General features: G+C 40.0%; 2 protein-coding genes and 1 long non-coding RNA gene across 6 annotated transcripts; 2 read left to right on the top strand and 1 right to left on the bottom strand.

Annotated features, from left to right (window-relative positions):
• The first annotated feature begins 1012 nt into the window (after window positions 1–1012).
• Window positions 1013–1555, top strand: LOC127375115 (uncharacterized). The gene is made up of 3 exons (XR_007887308.1): window positions 1013–1170; window positions 1267–1354; window positions 1465–1555. It is a non-coding gene; the product is annotated as an uncharacterized LOC127375115 (long non-coding RNA).
• A 1822-nt stretch (window positions 1556–3377) lies between these two features.
• On the top strand, window positions 3378–12002 carry LOC127375040 (transmembrane protein 41A-B). The gene is made up of 5 exons (XM_051420842.1): window positions 3378–4112; window positions 7931–8081; window positions 8432–8593; window positions 8797–8935; window positions 9059–12002. The coding sequence occupies exons 1-5, from the start codon at window positions 3979–3981 to the stop codon at window positions 9286–9288; spliced, it is 816 nt and encodes a 271-aa protein (XP_051276802.1). The 5' UTR covers window positions 3378–3978; the 3' UTR covers window positions 9289–12002.
• A 2030-nt stretch (window positions 12003–14032) lies between these two features.
• gpr155b (G protein-coupled receptor 155b) lies at window positions 14033–23642 on the bottom strand. Of its 4 annotated transcripts, XM_051420338.1 has the most exons (21): window positions 23521–23642; window positions 22785–23000; window positions 22438–22585; window positions 22097–22226; window positions 21750–21928; window positions 21431–21583; window positions 21137–21204; window positions 20473–20644; window positions 19435–19590; window positions 19129–19212; window positions 18795–18918; window positions 18630–18714; window positions 18294–18381; window positions 17861–18092; window positions 17641–17718; window positions 17181–17335; window positions 16114–16209; window positions 15967–16031; window positions 15726–15863; window positions 15364–15429; window positions 14033–14782 (listed from the first exon to the last, which is right to left on the bottom strand). In XM_051420338.1, the coding sequence occupies exons 2-21, from the start codon at window positions 22940–22942 to the stop codon at window positions 14200–14202; spliced, it is 2958 nt and encodes a 985-aa protein (XP_051276298.1). In that variant the 5' UTR covers window positions 22943–23000; window positions 23521–23642; the 3' UTR covers window positions 14033–14199. The 4 variants fall into 4 exon arrangements, with proteins under 4 accessions (XP_051276298.1, XP_051276307.1, XP_051276315.1 ...); XM_051420347.1 differs by lacking the exon at window positions 15364–15429; XM_051420355.1 differs by lacking the exon at window positions 15364–15429 and having other exon boundaries at window positions 14643–14840.
• Window positions 23643–23945: the final 303 nt, after the last annotated feature.

The following is a 23945-nucleotide window of genomic DNA, read 5'->3' as shown; positions in this document are numbered from 1 at the left end:
GCACAGAAACGAAAGCAGAATTATCTTGCCAAGTTCTTGTTCATTTTAACAAAGGAGCAATAAAAAGCTGGAGACATCACAAACTTTTCACGGCCCAGGACAGGAGGACTCTGCAGCGAGTAATTAAAACCACCCAGAAGATCACTGGTACTCAGCTACCCAGCATCAGAGATATTGGTGACGTGACGTGCCTGCACTGAGCCCAAAGGATACTAAAAGACAGCACCCACCCAGCCACAGCCTGTTCACCCTGCTGCCATCTGGGCAGAAGTACAGAAGCTTCTGTTGCCGTACCACCAGACTTAAGGACAGCCTCAGGTCGACTGCTTAATTCATCCCCAGTACAAAATAATATTTTTCATATATTTCACATATTTCATATTAATGAATAATTCAAACTTGTGATTTTAAGACCTGCGTGAACATGTAGAATTAATTAATTAATTATTATTGCAGTGTTTTCCTGCAATAATCCTTTTCACACTCAGGGTCCACAGGAGCAAGTGAAGACAGTATGACACAGCTGTAGCTGCAGTCCCTAACCCCTTATCCAGTTGTAATTTACCACTAACACAATAAATTCCCAACCCACAGTGCTGTACTGCATTTCCAGTTCAGGTTAAACAAGGTTTTTCTTGCTAACATTCCTGAAACATATTCCTCACTATCAGAAGCAGTTAGACCTAAACCGGATGTAAATAATAACCATAAGAATGAATGAGAAATGACATCATCTCAGTTTCATCCCCTTCTGCCTACATTATCCACCTGATGTGGATATAAAAACCCTCAAATTAAATCAGCACTTTAACTTCATAGTCATTGTCAGTGTGTTCACAATGGAAAACATGTCGCTACTGTATAGTGATTCTTTCTGACTGCCATGTATCGCTAACACAATCAGTTCAGTTAACTTCTATATCTGTTTAGAGTTGTTTTCCATGCACTGGGCTTCTGAATATAATTAGTGAGTCATTTATTTTTGGAACCTTTCTTTTCTAAAACTGACCTGGGTAGATTTTTAAGATGCTTTAGACACACAGACACGCCCAGCCTGAGGCCTGTCGGTCTGGTATATGGAGTCAAAGTCACAACAGAGACACCATAAACAGTGACTTCACTGTTAAATATACACTTACAGACGACTGCTGCTGAAGTTTAACAGCAAAGGTGAGTTATTATTTCAAATTTCTTTTTTGCTTTTACTGACAATGAAAAAGGATCATTAATTTGTGCCATAAAATGAGAGGACTGACTCTCTTGTAGAAAATGAAAGCCCAGATGGTTTTCCTGCTCTTTTCTCTTGTGGTCGGGCTTAAAGCGACGTCAACTGATTCCCCTGAGGATGATGAAGGTATTTCTGTGTGTTTACCTGTGAGAATGTCTTACTTACACACTTGAGTATTGGCACTAACCAAAGACTTTGTGGATGTGTTACTAACAGCACCTGTTTCAATCTTATAGTTGTTCCAGAGGAAGACGCCATACAACAAATTCTGAATATTAATTTGACTGACATGCAAAGAGACAATGAAAACTCCGGGGTTCCAAAAGGTGAAACTTAAGTACCATTATTTCACTTTCATGTTACTTTCTAAAAGTTATATACTGTACTTGCCTGTCTTTAGAGTTTTGTTCAGACACAGTCTCTCTGTTTCTCTTTTCTCTGCTGCACACCTGCTCTAATGTTAGCAGGAGCTGAGGTATTCTCACCATTATGTGTATTGTATTGAGGTTATTTTTCCACCAGCTTGATGTGGGAGGAATGTTAAGAATTTCATGCTGTGGACAGGGCGTTCTTATCTGAATGTATGTATGTCTTTGTATTTTTTGTATAGTTTGTATTCATATTCAAGTTAAAAGAATATTTTTATCCAAGCACATAGCCTCCTTTATACCAGTTTGTACTTTACTTTCATGCTGTCCCACAAACAGAGAGAAGAGTGTTGCATGCACACACAAGTAGCCCATAAAACATGGAACTGGTGTATCTTTGATATAACACAACACAATTTTCACCAGGCCAATAACTTTGTAGTTTCTGAAAATCTAAAGGTAGTACATTCATTATGTGTTACTGTAAAAGTTGTTTTCCAAAGAATTACACCATGCAACAACAACATTACAAAAACAAGGAAGTGAAGGTTGCTATATGAATACTTATCTCAAGCAAGTCTCTGCAAGTGGGCTTTCATATCACACAAAACTGACTGCAAACCAAGGCTGCCTGACGAGGAGGGAATTACTTTTTAAAAAGTATGCAATGAACTAATAGTTTTCTCATTTTTTGTTAAAGGGCTGAAACATGTCAAATAACACTTAAACTCTAAGTAGCTGATCTTTACACTTTGCCAACATGTGAAAATACATGCCAAGTCAAAGTCATTCACACACATACAAACCACATTTATGTAAACAGAATGTCATCTTCTCAGTGTCTCTACAGCAAAACTTTTTTGAGAGTGTGTTGTTATTGTGCTATGGTTACCTGGCTATTAATATGTAACAAAATGTTATACATTTCCTTTGTAGGAAAAGACGTCAGTCGGTGAGCAAGAAAGAAAACAGCTTTGAAAACGTCCCTCTATATCAGCCCCAAACTATTCCAGCCAAAAGATGTTAGAATAAAATACAATAAATAAACACAGCAATAAAATCCATATCCTTGTCTTAATTATGTTTTCTAATTGCATTTTATCAGGATAAAGAGGGTGATTCCATTTTAAAAGGGGGACAAGACACGATTTTTAATGATAATGTTAATATTAAAAATATATGCATTTTATTATATTTATGGTCTTCTTCGTCTAGTTTGATAGTGTACAGGTTTGTTAGTCTGTCATATCCCTATAGCATAAAATTAGCTAACATATGTTATGTTATTGTTTTATGCAACTACATGTGCCCAGGCTATCTGTAAGACCAAAAATAAATAAATAACATTGCAGTAGTTTCATATAAAATTAGACTGCAGAGGATGTGCAGCTTTCCTGTACAAATACAATCTGGAATAAAAAAAATATTCCCTTACTAAAACACAATTTTACTAAAAGTCATCATATGTAATAAAATGCCCAGTAAAACAAACATAGACTAGAATGTTGTTAATCTCAACTAAATCACATTTTAAAAAAAATAAAAAAAATCTCAAATGTTACTGTTTCTTGAAATATATTTCACTTTATTGTCCCTCCACAGAAAACATGCCTCTAAAATACATAAAATATAATTCAATTTATAACCAAAACTAACAATATAGACTTTTAAAAGTAAATAAAACGAAAATCTATAGAGGCAAGGGACATGCATTGTATTTAAACCTGCCATGAACTCTTACGTGTGGCTTTTTATTTTTGACCTGCTTGATGCGTATATTTGCCTATATTATATTGTTTTACACAGTAACAGTGTTGGAAGCAGAATGATGCATAATAAGGATCCTGATCTATAAATACTGGATAATGTGGGTTCATATATTATTATCATTTGATAAGCTGACGCCTATGAACCCCTCATGGCCTTTACCGTGTCGCCCTCTAGTGGCCCATTCGTGCCAATACATATTCAGTCCTTACAAACAGCAGCTGAACTCACACAGAAACTTCAGTTAAATTAACTAAACGTATTTAATATCGCTCATTTGGGTCAAATTGTAAAAAAGATTTAAAAAGGGAACAGGGACCGGAGAGAAACGCCGCTGTGTGATAGTGTTACACAAATGTCAACAGTGTCTTTTCCCTTAAGAAAGTTGTTGGTTGCCGGCTGCCATGTGATCCGTCTGCCGAACTCAGCCAGAATGTCAACCGTCTTTTGTAGCCTGTTGCACGGTAAGCGACACCCCTCTTCCTCGGTGTCGACCAACTGAACCGCAACACGTCGACGCTGTACCACAGAGGGTATTCCCGGCCTTTTAAATTCAGGCTGAGTTTCCAGTGAAGTTTGCCGGTGAACAGGGAGTTTCAGCAAGGAGCAAGCAACATGCGCTCCTTAGTGGGACTGGCTGCCATTGTGGCGGCGGCAAGCGTTTACCTCTACCTGCTGTCCACTCACCTTCCCCCGGGACCGAAGCACGTCCAGTCGGACTCCGCGGGGGAAGAAGTCCAGGAGTTCAGGTAGGGCTAATGGAAACAAACAGTGCAACTCTATAAAGCGATTTCAAACTTAAATGTTGTCTTCTTAAAATACAGAAGAAGAAAAAAATTAACACATTATTAAATTATCTCTACTGTTATCCAGTTGGGGATTTCCCAGATTAAGATTATCTGAGTGTCTCTCAAACTCTTATTCATATTTGGTTTTAATCAATTTCAATCAATCAAATATCATCAAAAGTGATATTTAATGTTGTTACACACACAGGTAACAGTCAACAGACAACAGCCACAGTATTTATTCATTTAAGTTTCTGGGTATAAACTGGTTTAAAGTAACTAAGTACATCTACTCAAGTACACTTTTGAGGTACTTTACTTGAGTATTTTCATTTTCATTTACTTTTACTTTTTGATTTTGATACCAAGTATTGTAATTTTCACTCCACCAAATGTATTTAAAAGCTTTGATTACCTAATTTGTAGGTTCAGATTATTAACACAAATATAATCAAATACATTATTATGTATAACTATAATTTATAATTATATAATTATAATCCAGTGATAGAATACATTCGTTGAAAGGGGTCATTCTGCAGAATGATGAATTGTTATTTTGGTACTTGTTGCTGATACATTTGTACTTTTACTGAAGCTACATGCCTTCCTATTACTTGTAATAGATTTTTTTTTACACTCTAGTCTTACTTAAGTAAAAGATCTGAGAACTTCTTCCACCACTGGCAGTGAATCAGTGGTTGGTGGTGTACTGGTGTGGGTTTCCCCCTACATAACAGTAACATGAACATCAGGTGTCATAGGAAATAAATGACCCACAGCCATGATTTAATCTTTTTTCCAGTCTTGTTTTATTCCCCCTTTGACCTGTCATCACAGCTTGTGAGCATATCAACCAAAGAGTCGGTGTCCCTCCTCAGATGAATCCATCTGAATCATTTGAGGTGAAAGAAAACAGCAAAAACACGAGAAAGTTAAAGAGTTGTCGTCATTTTATGAAGCAGAAATTAAAGCCCCAAAGCGTTGTTGTTGTTGTGACCCCTCGTATTCCCCCGACCCTCAGACTGGAAACCACCAGACTAGTTCCCATCAATTGTGTTGGCAGTGCATGCTGGGATAGGATCCCTATGAGGGTGAATATATGTATAGGCAATGAATGAAGGAATTAACAATCTCTTCAAATAGCAGTCAGCTGTACTTAAGTTTTGTCTGTTAGAGCATATTTTTAGTGTTCTAATATTTATAACATCAGTCACCTGAAGATCTAATAATAATATAAAATATAAAAAAAAAATCTTTCCTTTCTTTCTCCCCCCTGCAGTACATTTTGGACTGATCACATTACTCCTCAGACTTTGTGTTTTATCTATTAGTGTGTGTGTGTGTGCGCGCGTGTGTGTGTGTGTGTGTGTGAGTCTTGGAAGTGGTATGTTGAAATGTGCCCAACAGTCAAGTGTGAGGTTGTCTAGGGATGATAGAATAACGCCGACCAAGACACTCTGAAGCCAAGAGCAGGACCCATCTGTGTGTGTGTGTTTGCACCCATTAAATTGATATTACCCGTATTATACTGTTACTTATCAAGTCATTTAAAGATGTGGCGAGTGCACTCAGTGAAACTGCATTTGTTGGCATCCTGTTTTCCCAGTCACGCATGTGTATTTCTGTTTGTGTGTGTGTGTGTTAGTAGCAGTGTGGTCATGGTACTTGTCAACATAAAGTCATTTATTTATTCATGTAAGTAAATTTGAAACCAAACAAGGTTGGCCAAAATACTGTGTGAAACAAAAACAGAAACCTAAACTCAATACACTGAATTAAAGTGACAGCACAGGACACATGTTCAAGTATGATAGTCCTTTAATCAAACTCTACCACTCTGGGGCAGCAGCAACAAAGACATGACTGGCTTTTAACATCAGGCGCCTCGGTGGGACAGACTTGGTTAGGTGACCTGATAGTGGAGTTCATAAGCATCATATTGGCTCAGTTATCTGTTTGGTCTGATGCCCTGGGAGCGTTATTGTCAAAATAGTAATACTACTTCTTTAAATATAATCACATACACCATATATGTTCATATTTTCTGTTAACTTACATCTTTTAATTTCTGGGATGAACCTTTTGTTTTTTGGTCTCTATAAAATGTTATTTGATGTCACTAAATATCTCAAAGAGGGTCTCTCTCTCTGTGTGTGTGTGTGTGTGTGTGTGTGTGTGTGTGTGTGTGTGTGTGTGTGTGTGTGTGCGTGTGTTTTGTGCTGCTCTTAGGGCCGCAACAATTAGACAATTAATGGCCAAAATGTATGTATAATATATGTGGGTTCCAGGCTCAAATGTGAGGATTTGCTGCTTTTCTCCGTTTTATATCACTAAATAACTTTTGCTTATGGACTAACAGAACATGTCACCTTGGCCTCTAGGAAATTGTGGAAACTGTGTGGCTGCTTTTCACTATTTTCTTACATGTTATAGTCTTTAACAGCAAAAAAAGTTGCCAAAGTTTAGTGCTGCCCTAGTTTCTTTAAAACTCTATCAACATTAAAGCTCATACGATCCAGCTTCATATCAGCTCTTAGTTTCTTGTTACTCTGCATGAGGAGCCTACCCCCCTGTATGAATACTGTGTGTCTCATGGGGTTATGCATAAGCAAAATTAAAAGTGCCCACGATGACACATTTCCCCCCTTAAATACACTATACGTACATTCATGCAGTTTCACATATCCAAGCGCTTACGCATCATCAACCTGCTGACCAATGACAGAACAGAGTTTTTGTCCACTGACCAGTAGATACAAGGAATGCTGAATGTCAGAGCAGGTGGGAGAGGAAGTCAGCATCTTGAGTTTCAAGGGGTGGGGGGGCGGTTGCTGTGTGAGAGAGAGAGAAGAGAGAGAGAGAGAGAGAGAGAGAGAGCCTTCCTACCCTCTGCTCAAGTCTACAGGCAGCAGCACTATTTCTGTCCCCCAATCAAGTGTATCCTGTTACACTCCCACTCGTTTTTACACACACGCACCGCCGTCTCCCTCCTTTCTAATATGATCTTTCCTTTCTCTCTGAAGTGTTTTGCGGTTGTTGTTTTTTTGTATGAAGCTTTCCACTCAAATTAAAAACACTTACAACACAACTTACCCATAGTGGTATCTAGTCAGGCAGACACAGCTGCTTTAGTTCATGGTGCAGTATGAGTACGGATCTCACAAATCCAGAAATGTAGTAGTTGAATGTAAAATGTTTTTTGCCCCCAATCCCCATTTAATATCTGCAATGTATGTTCCTTAATAATACAGATGAATAGCTCTGCATTGCACTAAGGAAAAAAAACTGCATGTAACCAAGATGTTCCTTAATGTTTTATACATAACGTATTAATATTAATAGATATTTTGTATACTTTACATATTGATATTAATTATACTAAATAAGTAATAAAGGATATAAAATAGCTTAACAAACAGAAGAATTGCATCCTCGTTAAGATTTTCGCATTGACTTGGTACCAAAGTATCAGTTCTCATCCACTTCATGAATAAAAACATTTAAAAAAGCAACTTGCCTTTCCAAGAGAGTCCATGTAAACCTGGATGACAATGTCAACCAGTATTATTGAGTATTGGTTGGAGTTTAATGTTAGGTATTCTTAGAAATGAAGCACATCATCAACAGAAGAAGGAGAAGTAGATGAAGCGGGCTGTGGGAAACAGGACACAATGAAAAGTAAACACCGTGTGACAGACCGATGTGTACGGGCTTCTAAAGGTTTGATTTGTTCATTCAGAATTAGCTGGAAAATCCTTTTGTGTCTTTCCATCCAGGCTGAAGTTCCCGTCGGACCTGGATGAGCTGCGGGAGCTCGCGGAGATGCTCAAGTTTTATAAAACAGAACATCACGGCTACGTTCTGCTGCTGTTCTGCAGCGCCTACCTCTACAAACAGTCCTTCGCCATACCTGGCTCCTCCTTCCTGGTGAGACATATACACATGTACACATACTGTACACACACAATTGCGTGATTTTAACAAAACCTGCATAGGGGATAAGCTCTCTGTCTTAAAACATACAGTTTGGTCTGAAGGAGTTCATCTCAGAACATCTCTGTCTTAACAAGTCATCTTTTTATTCATGAAGAAAACATGTATGAAAAACAAACACATGACATTATATTGATTGTAGTGTAGATCTGCCTTACTCCTTCTTGCTTCCAGATGCCGACACTCATTTCACAATTGCCAAACATGTGGAGGAATGATGCACAGTGTTTGGTTGACACAAAATGATTTTAATCCAACTATCTATTCTTCCCTCCCTCATTCAGAACATGTTAGCTGGGGCGATATTCGGGCCGTGGGAGGGTCTGGTGTTGGCATGCCTGCTCACCACTTCAGGCTCCACATTCTGCTTCCTGCTCTCCTCTGCGTTTGGAAAGCAGCATGTGGTTCAGTTCTTCCCTGAGAAGGTGGCCCTGCTGCAGAGGAAGGTAAGCGTGAACAGTAATCCTGTTCAAAGTTTGTTAAATTAAAATTCAGGAATTATACATTTTCTATGCTGTGTTCTCAGTATCTTTATGCAGAATCTACATAAACAGGAGGTTACTGGTTTTCGGCGACTTCTTCCTTCATTTCCTCACACTATCTTTCCTTTTATCTTCCTTCTTCCCTCTAATCTTCCTCCCTCTGTCAGGTGGAAGAAAATCGTAGCAGTTTGTTCTTCTTCCTCCTTTTCCTTCGTTTCTTCCCTATGACTCCTAATTGGTTCCTTAACATCACCTGTCCTGTCCTCAACATCCCTATGCCCATTTTCTTCTTCTCTGTGCTCATAGGTGAGACTACACACACACACACACACACACACACACACACACACACACACACACACAACCACACACACACACAACGCAAACAGATACAAACACTGAACACTCGGCTGCTGCTTTCTCCTCCAGGTTTGATCCCCTACAACTTCATCTGTGTTCGCACTGGCTCCATCCTCTCAAAGATCTCCTCTCTGGATGATATCTTCTCCTGGGGGACGCTGGCCCAGCTCCTGGCCATCGCCCTCATGGCTCTTGTCCCTGGAGCTCTGATCAAACGGTACAGCAAAACTCACCTGAAGGTGGACGGTATGGACAGTAATGGACAGGCTGAAATTAAGCAGGACCGCAAGAGACGATGATTCTGGGATAAAAGAGGACTCTCTGGGTTTGGTTTGACACAATATCATGTAAGAAGGGAAAAAAAAAAACTCTCCACTGGCAGGCATGTGACATTTCAGCCTCGTGATTTCTGTAAGGTCACACCAAAGGCCATCATACTTATAGTGTGATCTGTTCTGAAAGTTTGGAAATGTCTTCAGGTCACGTTACACCAGGCTTTAAGGCTGCAGTTTCCCAAAGATCTCTCAATGCTAATACACAGAGCTAAGGTTTTAGGGAAATCTTCTGAGATGGGCCCTGAAAGTCCTTGGATTTACACCAAAATATGGTCTTAAAAGTTAAAAGAGGCTGAATGGTGGCTTAATTGAATTGAATTAAATCACACTGATCATCTTGACATGAGATCATTGTTTTAAAAATTGGCCTTTAGAGTTGGGGTAAGGGATTCTAGATAATGCTAATTCACTTGTATTCAAATTCAGCTATATCTCCTCACGGTCCGCTAGCTCCAGGCTCTGTGTGTGCTGCTCTGTGTGCCGGCGTTTGTTCACAGCCCTGGCTCTGTAAATTGGAAACAAGCAGTGGATCGGAGTAAGCCACACAACGCTAACTTGTTTTTCCAGCCATTCCAGCCAGGATTTGTGTGTCAGGTAACATTAAATGACTTGCCAAGGGACATTCAGCTCCCTTTCTAGTTTGCCAAGATATGCTGTTGCTTTTGTGATGTTAGCTGTAGTAGCAGGAGAGTTGTGAGTATGGCTGTCTGGAGCTGGTGTGCTGTTGACGCCTCCTCTCTGCATGTTTTTTTAGCAACAGTTTGCATACAACATATCTAACATTAGTTACATTACACGCTGTGTCCTTGTTCACACTATATCATGGTATTTGTCTTAGATCTTCATTTTCAGTCAATTGTTGAGATATTTTAAATTAAACATCCTCTCACTGACATGGTCATTATTGAAATTGTCATACAGTACAGTTTCCATCCCAGGGCCAACCAAGGGCAACCTATCACGCATTAATGGTAGTGGTCTGTTTCTCTCGGTCCACCATGACTGCAGTTGTAAATTTTGACCTTCTGTTCAGTGTATTGCTATTGTGGCAAGTTATCACTAGAGCTTTAAAAGTAATTTGCCCTGTGTAATAAATATGTAGCGTAGAGCTGCAGAGGAAGCCCCACTTGACCCTGCGGTGGAGAAATCTGTTCTGGCTTAAACACGTATGTATGTCCTCACAGACCTTAGCCACGTTTCGTTCCTTTAGTTCTTTGTTGTCTGCTGTGGATGATGGAGATCAGACAATTAACCAGCTAGAGACAATAATGTTTCTTCTTATTGCATATGTTTACTCAGTAATTCAGTTTGCAGCCTTTAAGGTTCCAGGAATTGGATTAGGAGAAGAGAGTGTGTCCTTTCCTAAAGCACTTACACATGTGTCTTAATGTAGTTGTGGCTGTATTTACAAATGAGTTTTACATTAAGATCAGGTGTGATCTTCTTGTGGTGGTATCAAGAAAGAGAAGACAAAATTCATTTGAACAACATAGTGAAATGTGATGCTTTTCTGAAAGCAATCAGTTTGGAGTTAGCAGCTCCCTGAACTGTACTAAAATATGAAGGTATCCTCTTCTAGTCTGAAAGAAAGTTTTGTATGTTTTCTATATAACATTACATACATTATGATCTTGTTGCTGCCAAGCACATTGAGAGTATTTTACTATAGGCTTATGTGCAGGTCAGCTAACAGATTAGGCAAATTGCCTTGCTCAAGAGCACCTTGACATCACCTTTACTACCTCTCTTCTTCACTAAACTGTGTGTTCAGAAGCAGATAATATGTAGGTATCATATGAGGGTATTTGTTCAGTTTGTGGACGTTGGCATACATAGAGCCTTATCTTTTCATCTTACAAAAGAAAACCACAGCTTTGTTTTGAAGTTACTCTCAAGGTAATGGAATTTAGTTTGGAAACAGCCATGAGAAGATCACATCTTGTGCTCCTGTAATAGGCCTTTAACTGATGTTGGTGTTGCACTTTATGTTGGCTGCTGTTAGTGTAACAGCAGTAAGTTTGGTAATGTATTATTTTATTTTTCAGAACAGAGTCTCTAGAGAATAGTCAAATTGTAGCTTCTTCTTTTCGCTTGCGTTTTACAGATCTGGATCGTCTACTGTATATTTCATTAGGTATTTCAGGATGATCTTTCGTAAAATGTACATGTAGTATTTTGTGTATCTAATCTTGTACTGTAGCCTCACAGTGTAGTGACATTCAGGATTTTTACAGCTATGGAGTCACCTTTTTTATATGTCAGTATAGCTGCTCCCAACACAAACAGGGAAAACGTTGGTGGTTCCACTGTTGAGTGTCACGAATGTCAAAAACACCCAAAGTGCCAGATATCCTGTTTTTATCTGCTGTTCACTCCCAACAGTTAAATAAAATTAATTCAATGAGTTTTTTGTCAGCACATTGCAGAGGCAGTCTTATGAATACAATTGCAAGTAAAAAAAATATATTTTTTTGCTTTTGACAATGTTGCTTTAAGTTTTTAAACGGCTTTGTGTAGGTCTCAGGATGAGAGATTTTTGTTCTTGTCTTTTTTGACCAAAGAAAGTTAAAGAAAAAAAAAACTACTCCAATCTGCTCGGGTGAGACGGAATCTTTTTTTTAAATCAAACATGTTTTTTGTGGAATCTGTAAAAATGTAATAAAATCTGTTATACTGTCTGTTTACTGTTTCAGTTCTGAGTTACAATCAAAGACAAAGTAAAACACGTCGGTTTTTGGATGCAAACAGTAGTTTATTTGTTCCTTTCTTGTGGTCACAATCATTGACCCTGATTGATTTACAGCAACACACTTGAAACAAAACATCCACAGTTACGCTGATCCGGTCTACCAACAACACAGAGTTTAAACTACTCATATTAAAATCTCTCTCAGGACTCCCCCCCCACACACACACACACACACACACACACAGAAACTCAAAGACATTTTTGTTCATGCACACAAACACACATACCTTCACATTGGCATAGGCAGGCACTCATTTTATCAATCAGTAAACACAAGGATCGGATGTGAACTGCATAAACTTAAATATGGTGTCAGTTGGCAAAGACACACAAATGGATGTATATGCACATAGATTTCTTGTTTCTGGGAGGTTTGTGATAAAGCTGCAGATAAACAGGAATATCCTTTCTTTGGATGTGATGCTTCAGGTGAAAGGTTGACCTCGCCATCCTCGGATCGCACAACTAGCAAAGGCAACAAAAACCTCAAATCACAGCACCGGTTAGACATTTGTGTGGGCTTTGTGTCTGCTCATATGTGCATATATCACCATCCATCCAATTCTGCCAACACACTGTAAACTTCACAGTAACATGATCACGAATCAGCAGCAACTTAACGGGCAAACAATAGTTGTAGTGTTGACAAACAAATCTGTAAACAGTTCAGTAGTAGTTACGATTAACAGCCTAGACTCATCAACTTTAGTCAAGTCAGTTTTGTCTACAATATAAGCTAGTTTAGGACTTGACTTGTGACTGTATAAGGTAACAAAATCAAACAAAAAATCTAAATGGACAGATGAGTTTTAGAAGGGCTCTGGTGGATTTCTGACACACTTGAGGTCTTTAACTTAATTTCAGGAGTTTATGTGGGATCAGTCTCCTGAAAAACACTGTAGCAAAGACGGAGTCAGTCAACTGGTGCCAGATTTGGCCGCAAAGACTAATATTGCACCTTGGCTGAATGAATCCATTTAGTGATGTGACTGACCACAATAAGTCCCAAACAAATGTTTCAAACTGAAAGCGGCAACACAATTACACAATGCAAAGATAACAAACATCCTCCGCAGCATCATCACAAGACAAATATCCAGTGAGTTGCATAATTTAAAAAATGTGAAGAATTCTATTGAGTCAGTGCAAAAGGTTCAGTGCTGAGCAAAAGTCTGTACTTCTCCGAGTCATGCAAGTAGTCAACGTAGACCAGAGTGGTTAAAAGACACGGCATGCAAAATATCAAACACTGAAATAAGAAAACATGACATAAAACAGAACAGGCAAGGACGCCATTGGCTTTCAGTGGGCAGCCCTGTAGCTCATTGGCTAAGAACAGACATACAGTTCTATCAGTTTATTGGCTGCTCCTATTGTATTCTCACCATGCAAATGTCACATAAATAATACAATGTTTGAGGGCGAATGAATTGCAACTTGTTCTTAAAACAGCTTATTTGTCCTTCACACACTAATATAAATCCTCATTAAGAAATGTACTGGCTCGCAGATATGCAAAAGAAAATAAAGAGGAAAACTTTGACTCTATCTTGTTCACATCTCAAGGTGACTAAGCCAGCTCATTTCAGGGCAGAGGGAAACGTTGAACAAAAAAGTAAATAAATGAATGAATGATAATTGGTCCAGAGACAGGAGAGCTAAAGAACCAGCAGGGAGCATGTTTGCTCTTCTTTCCCCTCTTATTTTGTCACCACAACCCCAACCCACGGCCCCTTGGACAAGCAAGCGGCAACGACCATGAACACCTTAAGACACCTGTCAATCAAAGCAAACACACCTTCAAATATACCACACCACTTGATATCATCTTAAAACAAATCTCTCCAAATTGCCACCAACACGCACATTACAAGAGGTAAAATTGGCAATGGGTTCTTCCAGGGTACTTTCTATAGAATACATCTGTTTCATTGACTTCAATACAGTTTCCTTCCTTCGTTTTCCAGAGCCAGTATCCAGTGGTTGTTGGGAAAACTGCACCTTAAGGCACTTCCTCTTTGGCCCTCAGCTGTGGTGGTTTCCGTTTGGTACCGCCTGCTTTTCTGTCTCCCCCTTCTTTTCTCCCATCCTCTTCCTCCTTGCACTGACTTTCTCCTCACTTCCTCTCACATGTTCTCCGGCCGTCCATAACCTCTCCCCCCCTCTCTCTCCTGTGTGAAGTGGTACAGCAGGGTGGGTTCATCCCTGAAGCGGCGCCGACCTGTCAGGTGATCTAACACTCCTCCCAGCTGGAGTCGAACGCCATACAGTTGAGCCTCGGCACGCCCGGCGCAAAGGCCCCGCTCAATCAGCCAATCCACCAAGTCACTGCCCCCAAACACTCTTTCTAAACGCGACTGAGAGTGTTGGTGGGGATGGAGTGGACTCGAAAGAAGAGCATGCTGGTGTAGGTGGTCACGATTAGCTGGGTCATTAGTTTGGTTACCCTGGAGCTGGGAAATCTGCTCCTCTGGGATATCAGAGTTGGAAATATGTGTTTGGTGTTCATTCTCAGGCCCATGCCAGGGTTGGGATGGAAGCAAATGACTGCTGCAGGATTCAGCTGGATCATTAGTTTGGTGAACCTGGTGCAGATTCTGCGCCTCGTGGTTTAGTTGCTCCTGAGGATCCTGATGAGGGTGTAGGTACTGGGGCTGATGGGAGGGGGACTGTCTCAAAGCCACCTCCTCCAGTCCTCCTTCTCCAAACCTGTCATTATCAGAGGAAGGATTCACCTGTCGAAGCGCTCACACTCTCCCCTGAGCCACTAGGGGGTGATAAAGGGAAAAGGAAAGGGGAAAAGGGCAGCCAAAAGGGAGGCGGAGAGGAATAAAGGAAATATGAGGGGAAGGATGAAAAGCATTAATAAAGAGGAGGAAGGAGAAAGGAATAGTGGAAAGCATTTTATGTGTTAGAATAAAAGAAAAGAAAAGCACCCAAGATTCATAAACACCCAGAAAGTATTTTAGTATGTAGAGTTTAGTAGCAGAATAGCTACATTTCACATTCAGTCTAAATAGTTGACCTAACATTGGCCTTTTTTTCCCTCAAGAATTAGACTACTGCTATAGCCTGCATTACTATAGCCTGGTTAAAAAAATTATATGAAACAATAATATTACATTTCTAATAGTTGAGAGGCAATAGCAAGAGTCAAAGCTAATGCTTCTTCTGTACAATTATTCATATCAGCTAAATTAAGTGGATAAAAAGCATGGTGAAACTCAAGAGGTACAACATACAGTAGTCAATTTGTTTTAAGAGAAAGAACTACTTAGTGGATACAGAACCTTAGCAACTGCAGCAAAACAGATGAACAGATAGATGACATGCAAAGAGGATGCAGCGAAAGATTACTGAAAAATCAAAGGGAAACAACATAATAACCCAATGTTAATAATGTGGAAATTAACAGGGTCAGAACTTATCTTGCAGGGACATAGCTGAACAGTTCAGATCAGAACTAACAAAAGAGAACTAAATCAAAGCTGGAACAAAATCTCCATGGTCATTTACTTTCCATAAGCAAACAAGCACAACAAAATGAAGGAAATTGATATCAATCTTTCAGCACATAATTACATGCGACAAAACGTACAGTAGGACACATGCAAATGTGACAAACAAAACACACACTAACTAGTACCGATACCTGCGTGTGTGTACTATGTCTTGTACACACTGGTCTTTGTGGTAGCGGACAAACTGGGTACAAGTGAGCCTGACCTCCTCTGGTACACCTGAGGGACTCAAATCCTCGCTGTCTCTGCCCTGCCACAGCCCCAGCAACCTGACACAGACACAAACATTATTTTAGTTCTGTGTGTCTCATTTGATCTCAAAGGAAACCATGATGAACAAGTCAGGATCTGCAGATCTTCTAGAAGTCTCACCTCTTTTTAAAAGGCAGGATGATGAGGTGTCTGTCCAGACCAAAAATCCCAAAGGACAGGAAACCCTGGGACAAGGACAAAGAGAATTATGTATTCACAATTAAACATGTTTACACGTTTAATGATGACACACACACACACTGGTACCTGTCCATAGTTCGCCACAGCACAGAAGAACTGTAGTTCAAGGTAAAGTCTTCCAGGATCTTTGTTGAACAACCACCACAGACAGCTGGACAGGTTCTACGTATACAGACAGTGACATCGACCAATTAGACATCATTTAAGTTATCCCTTATTGATCCCCGTAGGGACATTCATTCTCTGCATTCGACTCATCCTAAGTACTGGGAGCAGTGGGCGGCCACCAACTCCCTATCTGAGCCAGTGCCTTGGTCAAGGACACTGACTGGAGTATTAACATAACATACATGTTTTGATGGTGGGGGAAATGGGAGCACCTGGAGGTGCCGTTTCTGTTCAGGAGATCAAGATGTGGAATTCCATACCAACAGAACTCTGGATCTGGATGGAAAACTGGATCCTGACTGGGATAATATTAGACTCAAACTGAAACAGTATTGAAGAGGAATCAGTACTATAGTCATGAATGATATGGTGCATCCTGTTTTATGATGCTTAGTGTATGTAGTCTGTCCTGTATTGTTCCATCTGTTTTTCTTGTCGAGTTCTGTGTTTTTAATATACCTACGTATTGCTAAGTTTGTGTTTTGTACTGTCTCTTTTGTATTTGCCAAGTTTTAGTTCCCAGGGACAGATTATCTTAAGCTATAAATGTTGTGGTATGTGGTATTTGTTTCTGCTGCATACTTGTCCCTATACAAATAAACAAGTAAACGTCTTCAGCGTTCACACAGAAGAGGGAGATTGTGGCTGACATTTTCTTGGACCGTAAGTTGTGTGATTTCCTTAAAACAAAGAGCATACAGCACTGTTGTTTAAATATGCATATAAAGAGAGATACTGGGTGTTCTACCGGATATGCGACCCTCCATCACCTCAGTAAATTGTGGAAAAACACTACAGTGTGAACTCCGAAAACAACACTGTCCTTCCATCCGCAATAACATGCATCTAGTATCTGGGCAGTGTCTATGTGTGATTACACCAGACTCCTTGTTTTACATCCTGCTAATTTGCTAATTACACTCACACAGTCTCACACACACACTTAATGAGTATTTTATCCTCACCGCTAGCAGGCTGACAAACAGCAGCAGACAGAGGAGAACGTGTCTGACTGTCTGCTTGTCGTCAGTGGTTTGAGGACCTGGTGGCGGCAGGTTCAGCGGCTGCTCAGAGGAGGAAGAACCCTGCTGCTGCCCGTCAAACAGCCCCCCACTGTGGCCTGGAGAGGAAAAGAAACATAACTGTTTGATTTCAGGGCGATTCGAGAAATTTCTCACGTCCTGTTATTTTCATGGTGTTGGACATCATTGCTTACCTTTCATCACAGCTTTCCACTGATTTTGGTTTGGGTTTTTTTCTTCTTTTTTTTTGACTATAAGTAAATTTATCTCAATCTCTATTTTTGACTATGGCTGGCATCTTGCTTTTGCTTCTGTGTTGGTTTGGCTTGATTTAGATAGATTAATGACAGATAGCAGGTCCCAATTGAACTGCACAAAATGAAAACAGATTTGTGTTTGTTACCTGTGCTGTTTGTGTGCTCCCGCTGCGTGCTGGCTATCATGTCCGGTAAGGTCTGGAGAGGAGAGAAACTGTGGAGGTCTGGCAACACACCAGAAGAAGTACAAATATTCAACATTTTAACACATTCGGATAACATCCAGATTTTATACAGGCAAACAGACAGAGGACTGCTTTCGATCCAACTCAGAAAAAACCAAAGGCATTAACAAGGAAGAGCTACCTGAGTTGATGCTGCAGTCAGGTGAATCTGCTGTCTGTGGCTGTTGTTGTTGTTGTTGTTGTTGTTGTGGATCCTCCAGGCCACCAGGGCCCCTCAGCTCACTGATACCTGTTACAGCAGCTCTGCTAAGGGCCTGGTAGCCCCTCTGCTCCCTGTCTCCCTGGCTGAGACCCATGAGAGATATTGCACCAAGCATCAGGCTGACTGCAAGCACCACTGCTGTGCTGATTATCTAGAGTGAGAGAGAACAGCTTATGAATAAAACTTCCTTTGAGATTTATATAAAATTCCTTCTTAGAAGTAAAAGTAGATATCTCCATGACAAACTCGAACAGAGCAGAGGAAAGAGAGGATAGGAAAATACTAATTCATATAAACAGTACAGAGAGAAAAAGGCAACGTAAGGCAGAACAGAAGATGGTGGTTTTCTTACCTGAGCTCTGCCATAGAAAAAGGCAGAGTCTATGGTATCAGTCCTCTCTCCTGATATCAGGAGAACTCCGACCATCAGGAAGGGAATCCTATACACACAAACACACACACACACACACACACACACACACACACACACACACACACACACACACACACACACACAGTTAAAACAACTATATAATGATGATACAATGATATTTGTTAATATCTCAGATCCTAGTAATTTAACAGTGGTACTTTTTTGTTTTAAATAGATTTTGGATGCAGTGATCTTTGTAACAAAGCTATTTGTATAAAAACAATCCACTTGAGGTGTTTGGGTGTGCTGACCTACCCCCAACCCAAAATCATGAATACTCCCGGTCGGAGTCTTAGCAGATCATCTCTGTTAGTCAGAGCCAGACAAAGAGGGATTAAACCTGAAAAACAGAACAAACGAATTACATGCAAGCACCAGTGTGTACATAATCACATTTAGTTCTCAAATATACACACTTACCAGTCCAAATGTAGGTGCTGTACAGAGACCCATAGAGCAGAGTGAAGGTAAAGATTTTGCCGAGAAGATTATCCTCTTTTTTCGCCAAGAAGTTCCACAGGATCATACTGACACACACCAAAAACTAGAACAAAGTACAGTACAGCAGGTTAAGGTAGAATAGGGAAGTGAATGTGAGAAGCTAATGTGCTCAATTAACATTTCCTCGATAAATGAACAGAGACCAAACCAAAAATGAGCTCCAAATATGATTATGAGAAACAACTGGTGAATGACATGCTCTACAACACTTTAAATTAAATTAAAATTCTGTTTTAAGCTTGAAATCACTGACCTGAGCCAGGAAAAGATTTAAGGCAAAGAGGTGAGGAAGTCTGTTAAATTTCCTGCTTAGCAACATCACTATTATGGTCCACACCTGAGAAGAAAGGCACAAGATCAGACATTTTTACGACTGTAGGTTGGAAATCACTTGGTTATTTATCTGTCAGTAACAACTTTCTGTCCTTAAGCTCTAACTACTGCTTACATGTAACCTAACCTAATAAAATCTCTCCATGCTTCTGTTTTATTATCAGTATTTCAGTATTCCTTCCAGTGAGACTTATTGAAGCACGATACGTCTGGAAAACCTACTTACCAGTGCTAGAAGGCAGACAATGCTGATGTTGAAGCTGACATTTTCAAGTTCTGTCACCAGCGGTGTCGGGTCCATTAGAGGAATTGTTAACAACCAGGCCGACACATACATGATCGGTGCAGACAGAAATGTACTGATTACCATCCCTGATGTTACCTAAAAGAAGGACAGAGAGACAGATGTTTCAAAACAGAGGGCACGCCACTAACTGACAGTGTTAACATGTAATCTGGATACAAGATACAAGATTTATATATAATATACTGGATCCGGCAATATTAATGTGAAAAAAAAAAATAGATATAATCACAATTACCTCTTTAATTAATATAAAACCTTTTTCCTGATTAAACTAATGACTCAATTCTAACAAAAAATATTGAAATATACTGTAGCTAATTAGTTAAATTTAAGCTAAATATTAACCAGCCATTAGCAAAAGAAGCTAGCTTGTGTTTCTACTTGCTCTGACACAATTCAGACTTTCTCAAACTTTCCTCAGCCTGCTCCAACACACCAAACATTTTAATAAACAAGAAATGATTGATGTCCATGTTGATAGTGTTTCTTTTCCTTGTTGGCAAAATGAATCTTACTACTACTACTACTACTACTACATGTAAGTAGAGTAGAAGAATGTAACTGGGTGGTGACATGGTGTGGGGGATGAATACTGAGTATTGTAGACAGACTTCTAGCAAGAAATTGCTAAATTGCTTAATTTCCTTGGCCTTTGTGCATGTGATGCTTTTATAGCATATTTTTGTCATGTTACCCGACCAGGAAATTGGCCTTTTAATTCTGACACACTGTGATGATGCCTTGTTTGTAAGTAAACACCCATGCTTCACAGCTGAAAAATATATTTTAAAGTAGTCTATTTTAGTCCTGATTTATCGTAAGACAGCTTGAAGTATCCCCAAATCTCTTCTATTTTATTGTAATGTTTCAAATATTGCTTTGTTGCTTCAGTATTGTTCAAAACTAATTTCTTACAAATTGCTGCTTAACCAGGATTACTACATCATTGGTACTTACCACCTCTAGCTCCATGTTGTAGTGTCCAGCATAGATAGCCACACTGGGTGCAGTTGGGAAGACTCCATATAGGAAAGCAAAGTTAGACAAACTAGTGTGGTTGGCACTTGAGCTGTTCACTCCTACATCCAGAATATCCACCATGTCTTTACAGACTAGTGGCATCACCAGTCTGGAGAGAGAGGAGGAAGAGCAAGAGAAAATAAAACTATAAAACCCTGGTAGCCTCTGCAATTATTACATTTTTCAATTGAATAATTTCAGAAGCTACCAAGCATTAACCTTTCCATTTCTGATGACCACGTAAGACATTTTGAGACTTTAGCTGGCAGTGACATTGCACCAGACTGCATCATATTGAGGTGTTTCTGATTATCTGCCTACTTCATGTATGTACTATAGCTAAATATATTAAGAAATATTTAAAAACACTTTTAATGCATTATCTGTATAGGTCCTGTTTGTGCATGCAGGTATTTCAGACCTGTGTGTGTAAAATAACAAGTGAAACTGAAAGAATGAATTATGAATGAATGAATAGAGTGATTTATAAAGTATGCCTTCTTCCTTCTTATTTTTCTTCCTTAAATGTATAGTAATATACAGTATACTTTAAGTAAGGCCCCCGCCCTATTATATCTCACACACACACAGTCCCACTTACAGTTTGGCCGTGATGAGGAGAATCAAGGCAACTCCAGTGTCTCTGGTTAGTTTTCTAAGCTGGCCAACCTGCCACAGAAACACAGATATTAGTTTATTCTGATGATAACCTTTGTGTTTACACATGTTTCAAAACAGCTGAAAATAGGTTTAAAATAAATAAATTATACTGAGCTAAAAAAAATCTCCTTTTACAGTAGTCAGTCAAAAAGAAATACAATTAAGCTAAATGTACAGTAAGGCTTAACTAATTAAAATTAAAACAATAACAAAACAGGAACAAAACCAAACTCACCATAGTGAGGCCAAGGTAAAACAAAGCCGCCCCTCCAAAAGAGTTAGCCAGGCCATCTATGAACTCCGATAGAACAGCAGGGATCTGCTGGCCCAGGGCAAAGTGGGCAATGATTCCTACTACCACCATGAATACTACGGGGTTCTTCAACACCTGGAGAGGTGATAGACAGAGGGTTCGATAGGGTAATTTTAAACCTCAGTGGGTAACTTTAAGTTTGTCAAACTAAGAAAAAACTATTGCAGTCTGTTAGGGTGTAAAGATGTGTTACACTTGTTCTGGTTTATCATTCACCTTAAAACACCTTTATATACAATACCTGTAGGACTACAACTCCCACAATGCCAAGAGTGCTGTGCTGTGAATGGCTGGCCTGCCTCCACTTCTGCACCTCACAAAGAGCGAAGCCGATGGGATTGAGGAGCATGAGGGAGACCGGAGCAACTAGATAGATGTACTGGAGGTACTCTGGATATGTGCTCCGATACAAAGCATCAACTGAAAATACAAAGACAGAGTCACAGAGAGAGAGAGAGAGAGAGAGAGAGAGAGAGAGAGAGAGAGAGAGAGAGAGAGAGAGAGGCAGAGTGTTTGAAATGTATTTTTCTTCACAGACAATTTGTATCAGGAGTAAACATCAGTGTTAGTGTTCTGTGTCTGCCTCACCTATGGGGTATCCTAAAGCAAAGTCATTGCTCTGCGTGGCAAAGATGGCATACAGGCCAGCTTTGCTGTATCTGCTGTCTGGACTGGCCACCATCAGAGTCAGCACACATACCAGCACAAACACTGTCACCTACACACAGGATGGAAGCATCAAAGTCAGGTTGCGTGTATTTGTTTGGTTTTTTATTACAGTACCATCTCGCATTACTTCCACAGTCAATTTACCAAAATAAGACTTTCCTGGATGGGAATCTTCTCAAACTACCATTATATACACAATCAAAAGCACATACACATATTGTTACCACAGTGTGACCACACACACATGCACAGACACCAACCTTGGCGACCAGGACACTCCAGAGAAACGCCCAGATGACATCTCCAAAGTCCAACAGCACCATGTTTTTAAAGAGCAGAGCTGGGAGAGCAAACTTAGACACAAAGTTCCCCAAACCCTTCGCCTGGCTCTCTGTGATGATATCTGCCCTATAGTTAGGAACAGATTAAATGCACATAAAAGCCACAATGGTTGTCATTTTCATATATTCATTTGGTATCTCTACAATTCTCACATACAGCAGAACATTAACATGCTGACTGCATACATGCAAACTTAAGTAAATAAAATGGTCGTCATGGTGTAGGCATCCTTTACTAGTGTGTAACTGCTCGTACACAACCCTACCTGCCAGCTATGTAGCCACACATTATGATGCCAAAGCACTCAAGGAGAGCTGGGAAAAGCTTGTCGATGGACATGTGGGGAACTGCAGCAGAGCCCGCCAAGGTATTATGGGATATGTTCTTCCCATGGATCATCACGAAGTTGTTGGCAGTCTCCATGGTGATGATGGGATGGGGGTCAGGGTGGGTCAACTGGTGGCTGGGGAATATCAGCACTCTGGAGGAAGGCAACGATGGAAATACATACAATCAGTGGCAGGAGCAAGTGAAAGCAGGCAAGACAGAAATATACAGAGCAGAGGATGAGAGTGAGTAACTGCAAATGTTTCCCTGCTGGAGGGAAGTCCCGAGAAAAACAAGACGCATTGTTTTTATATGTGAGGTGAAGGAGGGGCTGCTGGTCGTGTAATCCCTCTTCATCTCTCTGTGCCTGAACACACCGTTAGCTAAATTAGCACAGTGAAAAGTCAACCCGCTTCATTCAATGACAGGAGATTTCTACTCTCTAACGACACTGTGGCAAACAACGTTAAAGGTTAAACAGCCTAAACTGCTTTCCATGACAGCCCCATTGTTCAGTGCCAGCTGACCGTTAGAGCTAAGAGCTAGGTGCATGCTAAAAACATCAGGGAATATAATACAGCGTTAGTTACATTTGAGGGCGCGGTAAGACATACCTTCAGCATTTAGCATTATTATATTATTTGAAATAACCTGTTTAAAAATGCTGTGCTTACCTCTGTTACTTAGGAGAACAATTCTGCTCAGATAGACCAGATTCATCTGTCTTGTTGTTTAAACAAGCCCGTGTTTTGCCGTTAATGTGAACCTCCTGAATCTGACAGCTGCCGAGAGTGGCAACGCCCTGAAATATGTCTGACAGGCGATTCAGCCAATCATCGCCGAAGCACGCTTCAAACTCCGACTGTGATTGGATGAAAGCGTGAGGGTTGACGCTGCATTCATGTAATAAACTGAATGACTAAATCTTTGGAGCTCGAAGCTCATTATGTGTTTTATAGCAGCTTACCGGTCTCAATGTGAAGACCAAATGAAATCCAATAGAAGTAAAGTGGTTTATCTGGCTTTTGTCCTTCATACGTTAAATAATAATATCATAATATCCCTTCAGTTGGGAAGTAGCAGTGCCTCAAATACAGTA

The sequence above is a fragment of the Dicentrarchus labrax genome, unplaced genomic scaffold (genome assembly GCF_905237075.1).
Source record: "Dicentrarchus labrax unplaced genomic scaffold, dlabrax2021, whole genome shotgun sequence".
NCBI lineage: Eukaryota > Metazoa > Chordata > Actinopteri > Moronidae > Dicentrarchus > Dicentrarchus labrax.
This window is presented reverse-complemented; position numbering and strand designations above follow the sequence as displayed.

Coding starts and splice junctions, on each gene's coding strand:
- gpr155b (XM_051420338.1), bottom strand. CDS start 22,942: ATGGAGACTGCCAACAACTTCGTGATGATCCATGGGAAGAACATATCC. Junction 16,032..16,113: donor CTGTGGCGAACTATGGACAG/GTACCAGTGTGT, acceptor TCCTTGTCCCAG/GGTTTCCTGTCCTTTGGGAT. Junction 15,430..15,725: donor GACATAGTACACACACGCAG/GTATCGGTACTA, acceptor TTGATTTTTCAG/TAATCTTTCGCTGCATCCTC.
- LOC127375040 (XM_051420842.1), top strand. CDS start 3,979: ATGCGCTCCTTAGTGGGACTGGCTGCCATTGTGGCGGCGGCAAGCGTT. Junction 8,594..8,796: donor TGGCCCTGCTGCAGAGGAAG/GTAAGCGTGAAC, acceptor TCCCTCTGTCAG/GTGGAAGAAAATCGTAGCAG. Junction 8,936..9,058: donor CTTCTTCTCTGTGCTCATAG/GTGAGACTACAC, acceptor TTTCTCCTCCAG/GTTTGATCCCCTACAACTTC.